This window comes from Marmota flaviventris, chromosome 3, assembly GCF_047511675.1.
Source record: "Marmota flaviventris isolate mMarFla1 chromosome 3, mMarFla1.hap1, whole genome shotgun sequence".
Classification (NCBI taxonomy): domain Eukaryota; kingdom Metazoa; phylum Chordata; class Mammalia; order Rodentia; family Sciuridae; genus Marmota; species Marmota flaviventris.
In genome coordinates this window covers 6770744-6789460 of record NC_092500.1, presented here as the reverse complement: position 1 = coordinate 6789460, position 18717 = coordinate 6770744, and the positions used below count along the sequence as shown (strand labels likewise).

Sequence of the window (18717 nt, the reverse complement as noted above, 5' to 3'; positions counted from 1 at the left end):
CTCTCATGGGTACCTGCCCACCTCTGCCTGCCCACAGACTTTGACCATGATCTGCACAGCCTTCTTTTCCAGGTTTTGCTCCCAGGCCTTAACGACATTGCCACCCCATCAGGCCCTGCCTCACCCTCTTCGCCATTTGCCTTTGGACTGTGGCCTAAGGCCCAGGTGCTGGTAGGTGGGCATTGGTGGGTGGTCAACAGTATACTTGCTGCATTTCAGCACTCGTATACAGCTACCAGTCCGTTGACCAGGACGCCGGGCTTCCAGGCTAGCTGCAAGCTGAACACATCCCCAAACTGGTGCCATAGCTCTAGGCAAAAGGTCAGGGTGCCCATCAAACTGAGGTCCCTGCCAAAATGCAGGGCCCAGATCACTGGGCAAGTCTTGGAGAACTCAGGTCAAACAGGGCAAGGAAGACTCCTGGTGTCTTTTTTTTTGAGTTATGGGGATCAACTTGGGACCTTAGCCATCCTAGGCAAGCACTCTACCACTGAGCTGCCTCCCCTGCCCAAGATCTGGTGTCCTGATGCTGGTGGGTCACACCTGTTATGGTGGAGAAACTCACGTTGGATCCAACCACCTAACTATGTCCTTGTCAGAGGTGGCCAGAGATTGTCCATGGGGACCACTAGCATCCCACTTTACAGAGGAGATAGGTTCATAGAGGTGAGCAGTGAAGCACAAGCCCCACCGCAGACAAAGAATTGGTCACTGTTCCTCTCTCAACACCCTCCCCCATCCCTAAGATCTTTCCCTCTGATAGATTCAGAAGGGACTGAGGCCTACATAATATATACCCTGTCCCACAGGATCCCAGACCCATTGCCAGGTCCTGCTCTGCCTCCTAGCCTTTGTCTTCCCACACCTTTGCTCTTGGAAAGTTCAGTGTGTCCTCGGGCTCTGGAGTGCCCTCTCCCATGAAGCCTCTCAAACCTGCCTCCTTTTAGGGCCCAGCTCTCTGTATAGCTTGTAGCTTTACCCACCACCCATGTCTGTTGCTGGAGGGCCACTTCATCTCCCTCACCTTGTACCGAGGGTATGGCATGTTCTGGAAGTCAATCTGCAGCAGGTTGCCCAGCCCGGGCTGTGGCAGGGGGCCTGGCGGGTAGCGTGCAGCCCAGAGTTGGCGCCGGTGCATCAGGTCCACCAGGAGCAGGAAAACGGCCACGGCCACACACAAGGGCCCCGTGAGCAGCCCCATCATTTCCTGCTGTCCACTGGATTTGAGAACACCTAGTGTCCCTTGTCACTCCAGGCACCTGGGACCATCTAGGACCTGTCATCTCCCTAAGTGCTCAGTCAGGGCCTTTCCCTTATAAAGGAGCTGAGGCTGCCCTGTGCCCTCTGCTGGGAGCCAGGCTGCTCTGATGACTGTGCAGGCAGAGAGTGCAGGGAGGAGCCAAGGCAGGACAGATGCAGGGGCAGCTGCACAGGTCCTTGCCTCTCCTAGCCCTCTCCAGGTGACAGCCAGTGGAGAGGTGCCACGTAAGCTGGACTTGCTGGTCCTGAAGGGCTGGGTACTGGCGCATGGATCACATGTGGATCTTGGAAATTTCAGTGTGTCCTCTCCAAAGTCCACATTCAAGAAGAGGCACAGAAAGATCAGACAGCTGAATGCCATGCCAGCAGTTCTTTGAGGGACATGGGGGACATTGTTGGCAGAGATGAAGGGACTGACTGGCAACCTTCAGACCAAGGCAACCTGGCTGTGGGGCTAAAGTGCCACTGGGAAGTCCTGTGTGAGTGGGTGAGGGGCAGCAGGAGGAAGGTGGCTAGAGTCTGAGGCTTTGCAGATTTGGCCTCAGTGGAGACCAGTTTTGAGGCTTCTCAACCGACCAGGAAGGCAAGATCCACTTACACCCGGGGGGACTTCTCAGGTCCGGTCTGTGGCCTCCCATTTGGCTTAGCTGAGGGTTTCTGCCTAGTTGGCAATTTCCTTCCCGTAACTGTCAGAGAAGCATGGCAGACTGGCAGGATGGTTTGAATGTTTGTCACATGGTAGCCTTTGTCTATCCCCTGCTTCTTGGTGTCAAGCCTTCCTTCAAGCAGTCATCCTAATGAGGGTACAAAGGGCAGTGACAGGCTTGTCTGTAGTTCAGGCTGCGTCCTCCTCATGGCAGAGGCTTGTGGTTCAAGATGCGGCAGCCATGAGAAAACCCTGCAGTAAGGAGGTCCATGCTTTCCAATGATTGGCACTTATGTGCCAGGCCCTGCTGGTCACAATCCACATGCTCCAACTCATTATTCTTCCTCAGCCACCACAGGGAGGTGGTTTTATGTCCCCAAGGCAGAGGAGACATCACATAGTGAGGTTAAAATCACAATACAGCATTAGGATCCACGTCCACACTCCCAACTCTAGCTCTCCACTGTTTTTGCAGGATATTTTGTTAATGGCCAGTACAGAAATTCCCTAGAATTTATTACTTTAGAAAAATACCCCTCCTCCCAACCTGGAACCACAGTGGGATACCTGTCATAGGGTAAAATGTGCTGAGTACTGACAGGCCCTCTGTCACTGTGGTGAGACCCGGCACCTCATCATACGGCAGCAAGGAGGCTGACTAGAAGTTCTAGGCCCTTGTTCCCCTAGGGAGATATATCCCACCAAAGTACCATTTTGAGAATTCTAGAAATCAGGAGACTGTAGTACTCAGCCAGTGCAGAGTATTTTCCTGGTCTTTACCTTTCTCCCCGACAGGCATAAACTCCCAATTCCATCCAGCTCCTCCCTGGAGACAGAAAGGAGAAGGTGACTGTGTTCTACCTTCTGGTTTGTCTTGATACCAGGTGGGCTGCCTTTATAGATGCAGTTCCACAGGCAGGCACTGGGGGGAGCAGGAGATTACAGGCAGTGGATACTCTCAGAAATAAGAAATGGACAACTCCAGAGATGGACCAGTCTCTTTGGGAGTTAATGGAGTAGCTTTAGCTTTGCAAGAAGAAACAGTTCAGGAGATCAGTTGCACAACAGCTTGGACATACTCAACACCACTAAGCTATCTACGTCTAAAAACAGGTTGATTACATTTCATGTGTTTTTAAAAGTAATTTAACCTTTATTTATTTTTATGTGATGCTGAGGATCAAACTCAAGGACATGCTAGACAAGTGCTCCACCACTTGCTCCAACTCATGTTGTTGTGTTTTTTACAGCTTAAAAAAAATATATTACTTTTTAAAAAAAGAGCCACTATACACCTCTAAGAATGGCCAAGATCAGGAACACCACCACCACTGAATGCTGGGGAGGATGTGGAGAAACAGGAGCACACATTCATTGCTGGTGGAAATGCAAAATGGAAGAGCCACTGTGGAAAGCAGTTTGGCAGTTTCATACAAAAACTATACTATTCTTACCTTATGAGCCAAATTGTGCTCCTTGGTATCGATCCTAAAACTTAGAATATAGAAACCTGCACTTGAAGTTTATATGGCTTCATCTGTAATTGCTAAAACCTGGAAGCAACCAATATGCCCTTCAGCATGTGGATGGATAAACTGTGGTACATCCAGACCAATAGAATATTATTTGTCAATAGAAATGAACCATGAACACGTGAAAATACATGAAGGAACCATAAATGCATATTACTAAATGAAAGAAGCCAATCTAAAAAGGCCACATAACATATGATTCCAACCACCTGACCTTCTTCAAGAGGTGAAACAATGCAGACAATAAAAAGGTCAGTGGTTGCCAGGGGTAGGGACAGGGATAGATAAATAGATGGAGCAGAGTTTTAGGGCAGTGAAACTACCCTGTGAGAGACCATAATGGAGGATATATGTCATTATAAATTTGTCCAAACTCACAAAATGTACACCCAAGAGAGAACCCTAATGTGAACTGTGAACTTGATGGGCAATGATGAGGTACAAGCAGATTCATTAGTCCTAACAAATGTACCACTTGGGTGGGGATGTTGACAGAGGGGGAGGTTGTATGTGGGGGGAGCAGGACACTCCATTTTCTGATCAATACTGCTGTTGACCTAAAACTGCTCTTAAAGAGTCATATTAAGAAAAAGACAGACAGACAGACACACACACACACAAGCTGACTTCAAAAGCTGCAGGAGCTGAAAGGCACAAAGGCAGCTGAGGTGTGGCAGAAGCTAGAAAAATGGGAGTCCAGAGGGAAATGGGCAACAGGGCCACTCCCTAGCTCAAGGTCATCTCTGAAGCCCAGTAACACTCTGAAGCTCTGCAACACTTGTGAGTGCCTTGGTCACGTATCATCAGCAAATCAAAAGAGGACAAAAGAATAAAAGGCAAAGTGACAAACATTTGCTGTCAGGAAAATATTTTCCTCAAGATACATATTTTTCAAGTTTTGTGGCTTAGGCCCTGACACCCGAAATCTATCAATTTCATTTTAACTGTGTTAATGTGAAGTCAAGACCAGAATGGGAAGCCAACCAGCTCAAAAGCCATCATTTCTATGCAGGTCCTGTTCAGCTGCCTGAGCATGGTCCCAAGGCTGACACAGCACACCCACCCACACCTCCATCCTGGCAGAGCAAAATGAGAAATGGACCACATTGCTTGATATGGCCATTAAAATGAAATTAATCTGCCACTTCTGCAGTCCCAAATTGATGAGCACACAAGAACTCATTTATAATTGCTTATTTCTACCTCACAACATTCCTTCCAATATTTCTGTTCTCTAAAAAAAACTCCATTAACATTACATTATTTTTTTATAATCTTTTAAAATTAATGTTCATTGGAAACATGTCCTTATATCAACTTGAGGAACTCTGCCTGTCCCCCCACAGGTGATAAGTTCTACCGGCCTGAGGGAGTGGTCCAGAGGACCCCTGGGCTTTGGCTGGTTTCAGGCTCTGCTGTAAGGCCTGCCTGGCCTTCGGGAGGCGGGGGGGTTGAAGGAGCCAGGTCTGATGGTGGCCTCCTCTACAGTAGAACCAAGACCACCTTTTGGGGGCTGGAGTGGGAAAAGGAAGAGACGCATTCACTTTATAGTAAATGAAAAAGGAAACAAGGTTAAAATGAAGTTTATTATTTTTTGATTTTTTTTGTTTTTTGTTTTTTTAAATAAAACTGTTTGTGAAACAGCTATTTTATCCCCATGGCAGAGTGACCCCTGAAAGATGCACTAACCCCTTCTTAAGGCCTTAACAAGATTTTTTTTTGTACTTTTTCTTTTTTTTTAAACTCAGATATTTAAAAATTATACAATTTACAAAACAAAACAAAACATAATCACGTAGCATAGGGCTGCTTATCTGACATGCCCCCCTTTTCCATTATAAAAATAGAAACAAAAAGAAGAAAGGGCTAAGTGGGTGTTCCTGGTCAGCTTACCCACCCACAACTCCCACAGAGGCTCCCCGCCAGTCCCACTGCCTGTTCTGGCACAGAGGTCCAGGCCTCCTCCCGTTCCCTGGGTCCCCACGTGTCAGGACACAGATGCCTGGAATGCGCCCAGCACAGAGGGCCCCAGAGGAGGGTCCGTTGCTGGACTTTGCTGCTGCGGGGCTGCACTGCCCACTTAATGGGGCCCTAAGAGATCTCACCAGCCACAGTGACCCAGGACACAGCCTGACTCAGGGCATCTGCCAATTTCACCCCCCAAAAAGATAAAAATTTTAAAAAATAATAAATAAATAGTGTTTCTGGAAAGGAAAAAAATTTATTTATGTTTAAACATCATTCCCCCGCTCTTGAAACACGGACCATCCCCACCTCCCACCCAAAACTTTCCCACTTTGACACAGACTACGGACAAAAGGACAGTTTGGGTGTGGCTTGTTGGCTCTTTCCATTGGGGTTGGGGTCTAGTGTTCTCTGAACTGGTGTGAGACAGGCTAAAGATTAAAGCCACACCCCCGTCCTTTATGAGATGAGTTTGTTCAGTTCAATTTCACATTTCAATTTCACTGTCATTGGAACAAATTTGGAGTTAACTAGATAATTTTAAAATAGAATCAAAAGGGATAGCGCACCTTTCATTTAAACAAAGTCTTTCCAGACTAAAAATAGATTTATATATATATATTTTTTATCCCTCCCTTTTATTCCCCCCCTTTCCCCATCAGCCCCCCTCCCCCCTCCCCCCACATTGTCACTATGGAGATTGTGTCCATGGAAACAGCCATTCCAACATCTTGGGCCTTTCTTTCCTGTGGTGTCACTGGTTTGAGTGTGAGGTGAGAACTTGGGAAGGAAGTGCTGGCAGGGCAGGCACGGCGGGGCGGGGCAGGGCAGGGCGTGGCAGCACGGGAGGAGATTTCCATTCCATCACGAGTGTCCACCACCTGTTCATCTCCACAGTCTAACCTGGAAGACAAGCAACAGATGCTGAGCGCCAGGAATTTCTCCATGGTCCCATTGCCAACAGCCCCTGCTCTGTGGTGGCACTGGGATGGGGCTTTCAGCAGGGACCACATGCTCAGACCTCTCTGTAGATGAGCTGTGCCTCAGGACACATCCAAGACAGGTGTGGCACTGCTGTGTGGCTCTGGATCTGGAGCATGGCAGAAGGCAGCACAGGTGCTTGGGCTGCACTCTGAGGGCTTCTCAGGGCACGCCCACCTCCCAGAGCATGGCAAACACTGGGGCCCGTGACTGGGCTCAGCTCTTAGTGGCAGGGTTTGGTTCTCAAAATGGCCAAGGGCACAAGGTAGCTGTGACCAAAACCTAGAGCATGCAATTTGTGGAAGGACTTCTCACAACCACTTCACAGCCTTCTCTAGTGGACACAGCCAGTTCTACACACCAACGAAGAACACTTCCCATAGCCTCTGATGGGAAGGACAGGTCTCAGCCCATTTTGGTGGCTTGCACAGAGCTGGAATGTATTAATCCCTTGGCTCCTCCGGACCCTGATGCCTCCAGGAAGAGATTCTTTCCTCTTTAGGTCAGGCTTGGGAAGGTGGTGCTGATGACCAGATGGGTTGTACCAAGAGCCTATGCAGAATGCTTCACCCCACATGCCCGGGTCTCAGAGAATCCAGTTTCCAAGTAATCAGTCCAGAAAAATTACACCAGAACACGGGGGTGATGGTGGCCTCAACTGCTGCTCTTTTCTGCCTCTCACAGTTCTCTTGCAACTGTGTCCCTGGGGCTCCCCTTGCTTCTGCTTCAAACCTCTCTGATAACCTCGAACAACATAGAAACCCCAGGAAAAGGCAGGTCCCTCTTCTGGTTTCATAACGCTTACTATTGTGCAAAATAGTTAAGAAGGCTAGTGTGTGGGGGGATCTAAGACTGTACTATTCACATGCATGTGTGCATACACCTGTCCTTGCTAAAAGGAAGCTCCTAAGTGCTTGACAAAAACCACCACTAAACAGGAAGACATGTTGCAGAGATAGTAGTACAATGTTCATCACGCTGGGATGACAGTAGAAACAAACCCCAGGCCTCTAGCTCCCAGGCTCCAGGAATGTGGGCCAATGGCGGAGCCATCCTTCCATTTTCAGAATGTACATAGATGGCACAGCATGGCCCCCCTGTATCTAAAGGTGGCTCTGGGCCTCACAGGTCACCCCAATGGTCTATGCTTCCTCTACCTCCATTCTACCCCTCCCCAGCAGCCCAGGGAGATTTTCTACCACCTAAATGGCTTTCCTGAGGCCATGGATGCAGGAAAGGGGAGACAAACAGCATTAGACAAAAGTCCTTGTGCCTTCTCTGATACTACTCCTTAGGGACCAAAGGCCCTTTGTAAATAACATGACAAGGGCTGAGTTAATAGGCACCTCAAGGAACAATCAGAAGGTAATTTTGCTGGGGATCCAGGGTGTCTGCGTGAATTGTCAGATGCCAACGTAGCCTCTCCAAGATTCTGCTTGTGGGAAGAAGGCATGGCAGGGTTTGCACTCTCATAAGTGCTCAGCCCTCTTGGGTCTGCATTCCAATCCTGCTCACTACTCAGCATAGCAGGCCCACACCAGACCCCAACCTCAGAATGAGGCACACTGCAGCATCCACGTCTGCCTGGCCAGCTGGTTCTGTGTAGTTGACCTTGGACCTGCCTCTGGGTGCCAGTGTTGCATAGGGAGTGGTTGCACAGGCAGTGGCAGTCCTTCAGCACCTTCTGCCTCAAGCCTTCCAAACAAGGAGTTTTTTGCTGATTAGACTGGCCCAAACACATGATCTCCTGAAGGTAAAGGACCCTAAACTTTTCCAGAGTTACTTAAAAACAAAAATAAAAACTGTTCTTTCAGGTTGGATGCACTCCTGTAATCCCAGCAGATTGACAGGCTGAGGCAGGAGAAGCACAAGTTTGAGTCTGGGCAAATCAGCAAGAGCCTGCCTCAAAATAAAATTTATAAAAGTGAAACAGCTGGTGATAAGAATACTTGCCCAGTATGTTTGAGGCCCTGGGTTCAATCCCAGGTACTGCAAAAAACCACACTCTTCCTTTCGTAAGGAGAAGAGGAAGGAAGGACTTACTTTGTGCCAGGAACTGAGCTAGAAGCTTAATAGATGTCCTGTCTCATGGTAACACCAAGATGCCTGAACCTCTTCAAGATGAGAAAGCTGAAGCTCAGGGAGGTGACACCTGTAGTCCACAGCTACATGGCTGGTTGGAGGTGGAAAGGGCTGATAGCCAGAAAGGCCCTCCTGTGTGGGCCCCAAGGACTCTGTGCCCCACTGCATGGAATGTGGCTAAGAGGAGAGAGCTGGGCCCCAGGCAGTAAACCCTTCACAGCTGCTGGGCCAAGTGAGCTCTCTTGACACTCCACGCTGAGGATGGTCGAAGGCACTGTGATGCTCAGCTGCCAGGGCACAGGGTTTCATCCTGGGCCAAAGCTGCCTCAGGCTCCCCAGGCTCCTCCACTCTGTGGCTTGAGCCTGGGATGGATGACACCACCTCTGTATCCTTCTACACCTAACACTAAGGCTGTTTCTCCCAACTGCAGCAGGCATCCATCAGCTTGACCTGCTGACCCTGTCGAACCTGCCAAGATTCCCCCAGAGTGGGTTACCTCATCTCTGCAACAGACACTCGATTCCTACCAGAGAGGGACTGGGTGGAGAAGTCTAATTCCGAATTGTTCTTGATTGCTGACAGGGTCAAAGAGTCTGTTCCTCTCTGGGATGCACTCATCTTTAATAGGCACACTTGGCACCACTGTGGGTAGGGCATAAGACTGCAAAGGTGGCCCTGGCCCTCACAAAGCTTCCAGTCACAAGTATATAATGTCACAATGCGGTGAAGCTAGAAAGGCTGCAGAGTGGGGAAAGAGGGTGTTTTAGACTGAGATTTTTTATAAAAGGAAGGCTTCTGAGGAAGAGGAACTTGTAATCTGACACCCAGGAAATGAGAGGGAGCCCCCACATGAAGACAGGCAAGAAAAATGTGCACACACAAAAGCCTAGGGGGAGGCAGCCTGGCCCTGAGTAGACCAGTGGCCGGGAGCCTGGAGAGCCTCTTCAGTGACCTCCACCAGCCTTTGGGAGAGAGGGCTAGGAGGCAAATGCGACAAGAACCTCCGAAGAGGAGACTGGCTGGATCTCTGATGACATAGGACTGGAGGCCAGAGTTTGCTGAGACTGCCTGCTGCTGTGAGGCAGGGCTCTGGGCACAGCAGGTGGCCACTGTAGGGGTGCCACAGCCTGGCTGGTGCCAGTGGGGAAATATGGACAGACTCAGTTTCTCCTCTGGAGGAGGAGAACCCCAGGACTTCCCTAGATGAGCCTGAGAAGGGAGGGAGCTCCAGAAAGAGCCACTCACTCATCCGTGGACAGGCTGTACAATGCCCAGCTCCAGGGCAGAGAGGGTCTTGCCCTTTCCCTTCCATGGAGGGTCTGCAGAAGGTGTGTAGGTAGGTGGCATCCTCTTGCACCCAGGACAGAGCATCAGTTGGGATAAGGTTACTGCTACTCATCCACTAGATCACAGGGCCTGGCAGGAAGCCAGGGGCCTCCTTGTTTACTACATGATAAGGAGAGCCAGGAGTCCCATTGTACAGCCTCATTCACTAGCTGAGATGAGGCCAGAGAGACAGACTCTCAGTACAGGGACAGTGAGCAAACACAGGCCCACCACACTGCTTCCTCACCTCAGAAATGTTAGGAGGCAGCCGACTAGATGGCTGTCCAAGAACCTCTCCTCTCTGGCATTCTTGGTGTGGTGAGAAACAACTATGAGGAGCCCCACATGCTGGGGTAGGGTGTGGAGAATAAAATCTCCTAGCACCAGCCCTTGAATTTTCTGATAGAAAGGGCAGTTGCAAGGTCTCCTTGCTGCCTTGACCCCCTGTAGCTCTAACTGTAAGAAACTGGCAGCCAGGTACAGCTGCTTGTGTGCCCAACACTTACTGAGGTATAACCAAATTCTCATATGGTTGGCACTGTTACTTTTTTGGGGGGGTGGGATGGGGGGCAATGGGATTGAACTCAGGGGCACTCAACCACTGAGCCACACCCCCTGCCCTATTTGTATTTTACTTAGAGACAGGGTCTGAGTTGCTTAGCACCTCGCTTTTTGATGAGGCTGGCTCAAGATCCTGTCTCAGCCTTTGAACTCAAGATACTCCTGAGCTGCTCAGATTATAGGTGTGCACCACTGTGCCCAGCTTGGTTACTTCTCTTTTTATAGAGGAAACTGAAACACGGAGACATTAAGTGTCCTTACTCCAGTCACATAGGACTTTCCATACACTTTGTGTGAGAAAGTGGGATGACAGGAGGCAGGACACAGATGCACACCCCACTGTCCCTTCCCTGTCTGGGTCCCCAATAATGGTAGTTCTTTGTTCTCACCATGGACCCCAAGGTGAGCACTCCTTAAGAGCAAGAGTATTTTCTGTCCCTGATCACTGGGGTTTCTACACAATTCAGCAGTATACCCTGGGCCTGAAAGATGGCGATGGCCCTCAGTATAACTGCTGAACTGAGAAACCAGTAAAAGGAACTTGCTTTGTGGGAATGGCTTATGGAGAGAACATTCCAGATCAATGAGGCTGGGTGCAGTGTCCATCCTTTCTCTCAAGAGGTGACTGCTCCAACCTCAATAGACTGAGGTTCCCCAAGTGATGGGCCAGGTCCTGCACTCAAGCAGTGCTGCAGCCTGGGGAGGATGGAGGGTGAAGCTGACCATTCAGCTCCAGAGCTGAGGCCTTGTCAGCTGGGAGGTCCATGCATTCCCAGACCCACCTACCAGGCCCAGACTTTCTTTTTCTCTAACACATGCTGGAATTCAGGACAAAACCAAAAAGTACTAAATGACAAATGGCTCTTTCCTTAACCAGCCCTTCTAGGACACATTTCAGAAATTCTTCTCATGGTCTTCCACAGAACTTGACTCTGTCTGGGACAGGCGCATCAACACGGAAATGGCAGAGCTGCCTAGGCACAGCATTATCTCAGCCCAGAAAATGGCCGATGCAACAGCTGTTAAACTACCCACACTGCTGCACACTGCTCTGAGGGCTGATCAGAGGGGTCCAGGAGTACAGGCAGGAAGAGTAGCCCAGTGACTTCTAGAAGTGCAGTAGCCGATGAGGACGACTTACTGCAGTCCACAGGGCTCCGTTTGCTCATTTGGTTCCTGTGACCCAAGAACCAATCACCTCTCCTGCTCTGCTCTGCTCCCTGCATTGCCAACCCTGCTCCCTGCAAGAGGCAAAGAGAAAAGCATTACAGCAAAACACTCAGCACCCCAGTAGGAAGCACTGGGGAGCCCCTACCTGGGCCCTGACCTATTTCACAGCAGGGCCACAGGGGCCTTCTCTGAGGTCAGCACTGGGCACTGCTTAAGAAACAAACACCTTCTCTAAGGAGGAAAACCACCATATTCTGGGATGAACTTGACTTTTCCCTCATATTACTATTGGTTGTTTTAGAGAAAGGCAGAAACCTTTTTAGTTGTAACTCAGGATTCTACAGAGAACATTCAGGGATGTGGTACTGCCCAGAGGAACGGTCTCTGTGGCTATGGGGGTGAGAGTCCTGGAGGCCACACAGAAGCCTCCATTTAGAGAGAAATGAGCCCCTGGAGAACACCTCTAGGACAGCTGCAGCCACGAGTGTCAGCTACATTCCCTTCTCCTTTCTCCTCTTTATATACTACTGGTCCTCAGCTCTCAGTGGCTGCATGGGGCAGGGAGGGTGAGAAAGCAATGTGGTGGAGACGCCCTGTTGTAGATCCCTCAGCCCTACACCCCGTTTTTCACAGGGGCAGGCTGGCCATGCCCCACATGCTCAATGGTGCAGCCAGATCTCTGGAGATTTTCAAGAGTAAAATTAAATCAGATGCTGAAGTCTACTAAATCTCTGAGAGGATTTTCCTTCTCTTCGTACTTCTGCGAAAAGGAATCTTTCATGGTACTGTGGGAAAAAAGATTTCAAGTAGGAAAACTTAGAGAATGTTCTGTTTTTCAAAGGAAAACATACTAAAAGCTTTACAGAAATGCGGTCAATTGAAAAGAAGAGACCTTTGGTTAGTCCCTTGAGGAGAAGGAAACAACAGGCAGATGGCAGAAGTCCCCTGCCCAAAGGGTCATCCAAAAGATGGTCACAATGCCCTTAGGACCACCAATCCTGAGGCCTGTTCCCCAGCAGTCCCGAAGGGCTGACTTCAGAAAGTCACCCTGGGGCTGGGGTTGTGGTTCAGCGGCAAAGTGCTTGCCTAGCACATGTGAGGCCCTGGGTTCGATCCTCAGCACATAAAAAAAATAACAACAATAAATAAAATAAAATTATTGTGTCTATCTACAACTAAAAATATTTTTTTAAACTTTATTTATTTACTTTTATGTGGTGCTGAGAATCGAACCCAGTGCCTCACACGTGCTAGGTGAGCACTCTACCACTGAGCCACAACCCCAGCCCCCTAAAAATATTTTTAAAAGTTAAAAAAAAAAAGAGTCACCCTGACCAGCTGGCAGTGGACAGGTCTGAAGCCCTCACCACATTCTGGGGAGTGAAGAAACAACTGGAGAGCCATTTTATCCACCTGGTGCTAGGATCCACACCACTAACTGTTGGTGGTGCAGCCTGGGGCCAGCAGGAAGGCAGAGGCCACAGCACCACTGGGAGCCAGGCAGGGGTGGTGGAGCCTGGCTGGCCCCGACTCACCTGTGCTTGCTGTCCTCTCCATTCCCACGCGCACACTGCCCCCCTCACCCCCGCTCCGACTGCTCTGTGCTGAGGCTGCCTTTCGCGGTCTTGTTCTGCAAGGGGGGGAGAGGGCACGGAAGGGGAGGCTGATGCCAGCAGAGCCATGAGGAGACACAACAGGGACAGAGGAAAGAGTGTGGGAGTCAGGGAGGGCAGAGGCGAGGACAGGGACAGCACGTGGAAAAGGAAGAAAAAGCAGAGTCAGTACTGAATGACAAACAGGAGACACCCAGATAGGGCTTTGTGAGGCAAAATGTGACTGTTAAGTAAAAATAAAGAGAATACTGTCAGACCCTATGATCTACCTCTGGAAATATTTTTTAAAAGAAAGATCATAAGCATCCTTCAAAAGTGTTTTGAGGATAGACGTCTCCAGATGTCCTCTTTCTAATACTTTCTGGCCATACTTGGAGATTGAAGACTGTGAGCAGCCAGTGACCACCAGGTGTCAGTGTGACCTCAGCCAGACAGGGCGGTCACTGCAGGAAACGTCAGGTGGCAGTGGGTTCCAACCCAATCCTTTCCTGGGGCTCTCCATCCCTATCTTGATACCTCGGAAACAGCCCATTCACGTCCTCATCTTCCAACCTTCCCAAAGAGATGGCCAACAGACCCTCTCTTGGGAAGTGGGGCAGCAGTACCCACTGACTTGTATCATCAGGTTGCTTCTGCAGCAATACAACCTGGAAGAGACTGTGAGTTTCCCCCGAAGCCCTGGAGTTAGTGCCTTTGCTTCCACAGCAGGCCTCCCACCCCTCTTACCACATGTCAACCTGTGAACTGGGGTTCTAGTAAAGTCCAAGTCAGTTTCACTGAGTTTGATCTTTTAATCTCTCTTAATGAATGGACAGCTCCCCTGCCACCTTCCCCACTGCCCCCCACACCACATAGGGTGCCAGCCCCTATGCCTGGGGTCTCCCTTCAGCATCATGCCTCTCTACCCTCCCAGAGCCAGAAGCAGGCCAGCAGCCCAAGGTGCAGATGGGAACAAGAATGGATGAGTTCCTCGATGCCTGGGCTTTAAGTTAGGAAACCACCCCAAGCCCCACTGCGAACACAGGCTCTGGGAGCCTCTAACTCACCTTGTGCTTGGGGCACCTCACCGAGAAGTTTTCCTCATGTAGCAAACAATCTGCAAGAAAGAAGGGGACAGATGGAGCCTATGTGCGTTGAAACAGCCAGACCCACAGGTGGCCCCTTTCCAGGATCAACAGTGTTAGACCTGAAAGCAAGAGGCCCCGGCACTGTAATTTCTTTCTCTTTGTTTTTTTTTTTAGTACTGGGAATTGAACCCAGGACACTTACCCACTGAGCCACATCCCCAACCCGGCACTGTGATTTCTTTCTCTCTGTTTTTTTTTAGTACTGGGAAATGAACCCAGGACACTTAGCCACTGAGCCTCATCCCCAACCCTATTGTTTTGTATTTTATTTTGAAACAGGGTCTTCAGGATCTTGCTGAGGCTGACTTTGAACTTGGGATTCTCCTGTCTCATCCTCTAGAGCCACTGGAATTACAGGAGTGAGCCATGGTGCCGGGCTTGCACTGTGATTTTTTTTTTTTTAATATATATATATATATATATTTTAGTTGTAGTTGGACACAATACCTTTATTTTATTTATTTTTATGTGGTGTTGAGGATCAAACCCAGGGAAGCTAGGTGAACGCTGCACTGCGGAGCCATAACCCCAGCCCCTTGCACTGTAATTTCTAAGAGGAAAACATCAGTAACACACCAGATGAACTATGGTACCTTAATATGATAGAATATCAGTCACTTAAAAAGTTAAAATTTTAAAGTAGTTAATGATGTGGGTAAACACTTATGATATAAAACTGTCTGACCAACCAAGAAATATAAATGTATAGGTACATTCTTAATTTCATTAAAATGTTTTATATGCATAAAAAAAAAAACCTGAAAGGAAATCTACCAAAATATTACAGAGGTTCTCTTTAGGTAGTATTACAGGTGATTTTTTTTTTTTTTTAAGAGAGAGAGAGAGAGAGAAAAAAAATTTTTTTTAATATTTATTTTTTGGTTTTCGGTGGACACAACATCTTTGTTTGTATGTGGTGCTGAGGATCGAACCCGGGCCGCACGCATGCCAGGGGAGTGCGATACGCTTGAGTCACATCCCCAGCCCCAGGTGATTTTAATTTTATTATTTTGTTCTGTGTTTCCATGATGGCTCATATTTAATAAACAGAGATACTCCCCAAATAATTTTTTGAGGGGAGGGTACCGGGGACTTGGAGACACTCAACTACTGAGCCACACCCCCAGCCCTATTTTATATTTTATTTAGAGACAGGGTCTCACTGAGTTGCTTAGTGCCTTGCTTTTGCTGAGGCTGGCTTTGAACTCATGATCTTCCTGCCTCAGACTCCTGAGCCATTGGGATTACAGGCATGTGCCACCACACCTGGCCAAATAATGCTATTTAAACAATTCTCAATTCTAGGTTAACCCCACTCCACAGGCTCATGGCAAAGCCTCCTCACAAAGACATCTGAAATCTAGAGGCATTTCTCCTCTATTGAGAGCTCAGGCGTTCAAGATAGAAAGTTGATCAGGCCTGAGAACCCTGCTGTCACCTGCATCCCACAATCCCTGGACACACAGGAGACACCCCCAATACAAATCACATGATCTGCACTGAATGCTTCACAGGAAAGTAAAATCCCATGAGGGTGCTTTTAATCCTTGGAGGAAAAGGGATTTATTCCAACTTTTGACATGTGACAGCATTCGCAATGACAGCAAGGATGCATCTCCCTCCAGGCGAGTCAAGCTCCATGTACAAGGCAGGGCATGGAGCTGGCGAGAAAACCCAGAGTGAGCCCACCCTGCACACCACAGCTTCTGCAGGCTGGCAGCCAGGTCACTGGTGCAGGACGTAGTGACAAAATGGTAATAAATACTGATCCCACATTCTCAGAAATCTCCTGAGCACCATGGCAGGAGGCAGCCTTGTTGAGTTTATGATTTAACTGGTTTAAACCTAGATCCAGATTCACAGCCTGTGTACCCACAGATTTCAAGTGAAATAGTTATAAGCAAAGGAACACTCAAATGAAAATTTTTTTAAGTCCTCAATATCCCGAACAAATCAAAAAAGGAAATTTCAGAACTTGTCTAAACTGATAACATCACTACCTGGCCTTGGGAGTTTTTGACTTATAGAGGATGGGTCCGCAGCCTTCTCTGCCCCCAGGGCCCAAGAACTCATCGAGTCACCGAGTCACCGAGTCACCGTCACTAACCTCCAAGCCCCTTTCCCAGCAGGCAACTAGCATGGCAGTAAATGAAATGTGTTAATTTAAAACCCACAAGTACATAGCGTGACCAAGGCTCCTGCTGTTCCAATCTGCCAGAGAGTTTATAAACAGCAGGAGACAGACAACTGGAGCTTGGGAAAGCACGTCCTCCTCACCTGGGCTCTGGCAGTGCTACATGGCAATCTCTACCCTGGGCAAAAAAAGAAAGTACAGCATCAGGGAGCTCGGCCACTCTGATGCCACAGAGGCTTACAGAACCAAAGATGGGGGTCATGTTGTGGCAAAGGGTGCCATCAAAGGGAGCACAGGTGGCTCAGTTCCCCTCAGAGCCACAGAACAGTGACCAGATGTGACAGACCACTGGTAAAAACGTGTCTGAAGTTAGGGAATGTCTTCCTGAGTTAAATGCAGGAAAGAAATAAAGTACATACTAAGGGCAACTGGGACCAGGTACTTTTGGAACAGAAGTCTCCTAGAGAAACTGCCAGACACAGTGCCCACCTCTGCCCCAAAGGAACACTGTATCAACAAGTCCTTCTTTTAGTTCTTGTACATATCCACAGGCTGTCAGGAACTGCAGTTCCTGCCCCTGGCAGGGTCAGAACCAGTGAGAGAGCTCAGAAACCTGGAAGGACATGGGGGTGCCTCTTCTATCCTGTCTCCAGTCAGGTCCTGTTCAGGGCAAGAGTAAAGAGCAGGAGGAAATCTAGTAAGTGCTCTCTGATTGGAACAAGCGCTTGTCTCCTTCAGTGGCCAGCCAACATCAGTCTCCTGATATGTTTTCTTTGAAGAAAAAGAAACTAACCCTACACTATCCAGAGGGCCTGGTCAGTATTTCCACAGGTTGAAGTAAAAGCAAATAGCTTGCTGGATCATGACATAAGCTGGGAAAGACTCACAAGGTGGCCAAGTCAAGATAGCTTCCAGAAACAAACACCAACTCCCAGGACAGAATGCCACTTTCCTTTCTCTCTATTAAAGGCAGAGTGACTTTGCTGAGCTCCTCATCATAAAAAGTACCATAAAGCTTCTGATAGTCCTGACATCTACACAGACTAAGGAGAGCAATCTCAAGGATGAGGTGAAAAGAGGGGTCTAATGTCCTTTGGATCGGCTGGGCATCAGATACTATCTCCAGTTCAGCTACACTCTACCTTAGCACTACTGTCTTCCACACAGCTTTGCTCAGGGGCAGGGTTAGGCTCTTGAAACACATGGAGGGGAATAATGGGGCACTGGGACTGGTTTTTGTGATGCAGATGGCTTCCCCTCCATGATGGGGGCAAGACCCTCAGTAATCCAGAATGGCCCATACAGGGCTTTGCCTCTGCTATTGCAAGATCAAAGTCGGCAGCAGAAAGAGCAGCTCTGAAATGCTGCTGCAAAGGTGGCTGCAGAGTAAAATTCCCAGCTGTCTTTCTTCATGAGAGTAAAAGGAAAATCCCCTCCAGGCAAGATTCTTTATGCACAGTAGAATTATTAATGAGCTACCACAGCCCTTTTTTCCTTCTGTCTTAATTGTTATGGCTCATTGCATTAAATACATTAAAAAAATTTTTTTAAACCAGAGCTCATGTTCTTTTTATTGCATCCTCTACCTGGAGCCAATCCTGTGCCTGTGACATAACAAGCGGCCCACAACTACTAATGAGGATGTCAGAAATGCAGGACCAGTGTCAGGTGGGGGAAGCTGTAGTCACCAGAGATCATTGTAAGACAAAGATTCTGTTTCCATGGAGACATCCTAGCAATAAAAGTTTTCCCTGCGACATCAACAGCTCTTTAAAGGTTTGGGTGGTTGACAGCAAAGCAGAGATGAAAATGTTACACTGTTCCTTATTCCACTGAGAGATTAGGGCCTCTTAAACTCAGGAACTCATCTTGGTTATGATTAAAAAGAAAGTCAATCAACGAATAGATCTTTCCTGGACATAGATCTACACAGAGCAGAAACTCCTGACTGAGAAGGCCATGGAGTAAATATAGGCATCTATCCCTAAGAGCAGTGCAGGCCTTGAGTCCCTGTGACAGGTCATCAAAAAGACAAATGCCCATGATGGTATCCTCTTGTGAAGCTGCTTCTTTGGTCCCAGCAGAGTCCAGCAGCTAGGGGACTGAAGCTGGAGGGCCAAAGACCACCTTATCCTTTCATTGGATGTTTGGCCACCAACTGCTGTTAAACAGAGATGCTACCAGCTTAACTGGGCAGGCACATGACAGGCTGGATCAGAGAAAGTGACAGGTATCGTTTGCTTATTAACCCTCAGCTAATCAAGGAGGCCCTGCTTCTGGCTGTGGGGTGGGGAGGTGGCCTGGGTAAGCATCTACTAG

At 48.5% G+C, this 18717-nt stretch overlaps 2 protein-coding genes across 4 annotated transcripts in view; both read right to left on the bottom strand.

Annotated features, from left to right (window-relative positions):
* LOC139705065 (cytochrome P450 2D17-like) overlaps nt 1-1201 on the bottom strand; it is a 76948-nt gene extending 75747 nt beyond the window's left edge. The window contains exons 1-3 of the mRNA XM_071609263.1: nt 1025-1201; nt 566-639; nt 237-348 (exon numbers count right to left, since the gene is read on the bottom strand). Of these exons, the coding sequence (XP_071465364.1) occupies nt 237-348; nt 566-639; nt 1025-1201 (363 nt within the window). The remainder of the gene's footprint in view (nt 1-236; nt 349-565; nt 640-1024) is intronic.
* A 4877-nt stretch (nt 1202-6078) lies between these two features.
* The window catches only part of Tcf20 (transcription factor 20), a 91190-nt gene continuing 78551 nt past the window's right edge, over nt 6079-18717 (bottom strand). The window contains exons 4-6 of one of the 3 annotated variants that reach the window (XM_027954659.2): nt 14184-14233; nt 13060-13187; nt 6079-6306 (exon numbers count right to left, since the gene is read on the bottom strand). In XM_027954659.2, the coding sequence (XP_027810460.2) occupies nt 13104-13187; nt 14184-14233 (134 nt within the window). In that variant the 3' untranslated portion in view covers nt 6079-6306; nt 13060-13103. The remainder of the gene's footprint in view (nt 6307-13059; nt 13188-14183; nt 14234-18717) is intronic. The other 2 variants (XM_027954661.2, XM_027954660.2) reach the window with 2 other exon arrangements.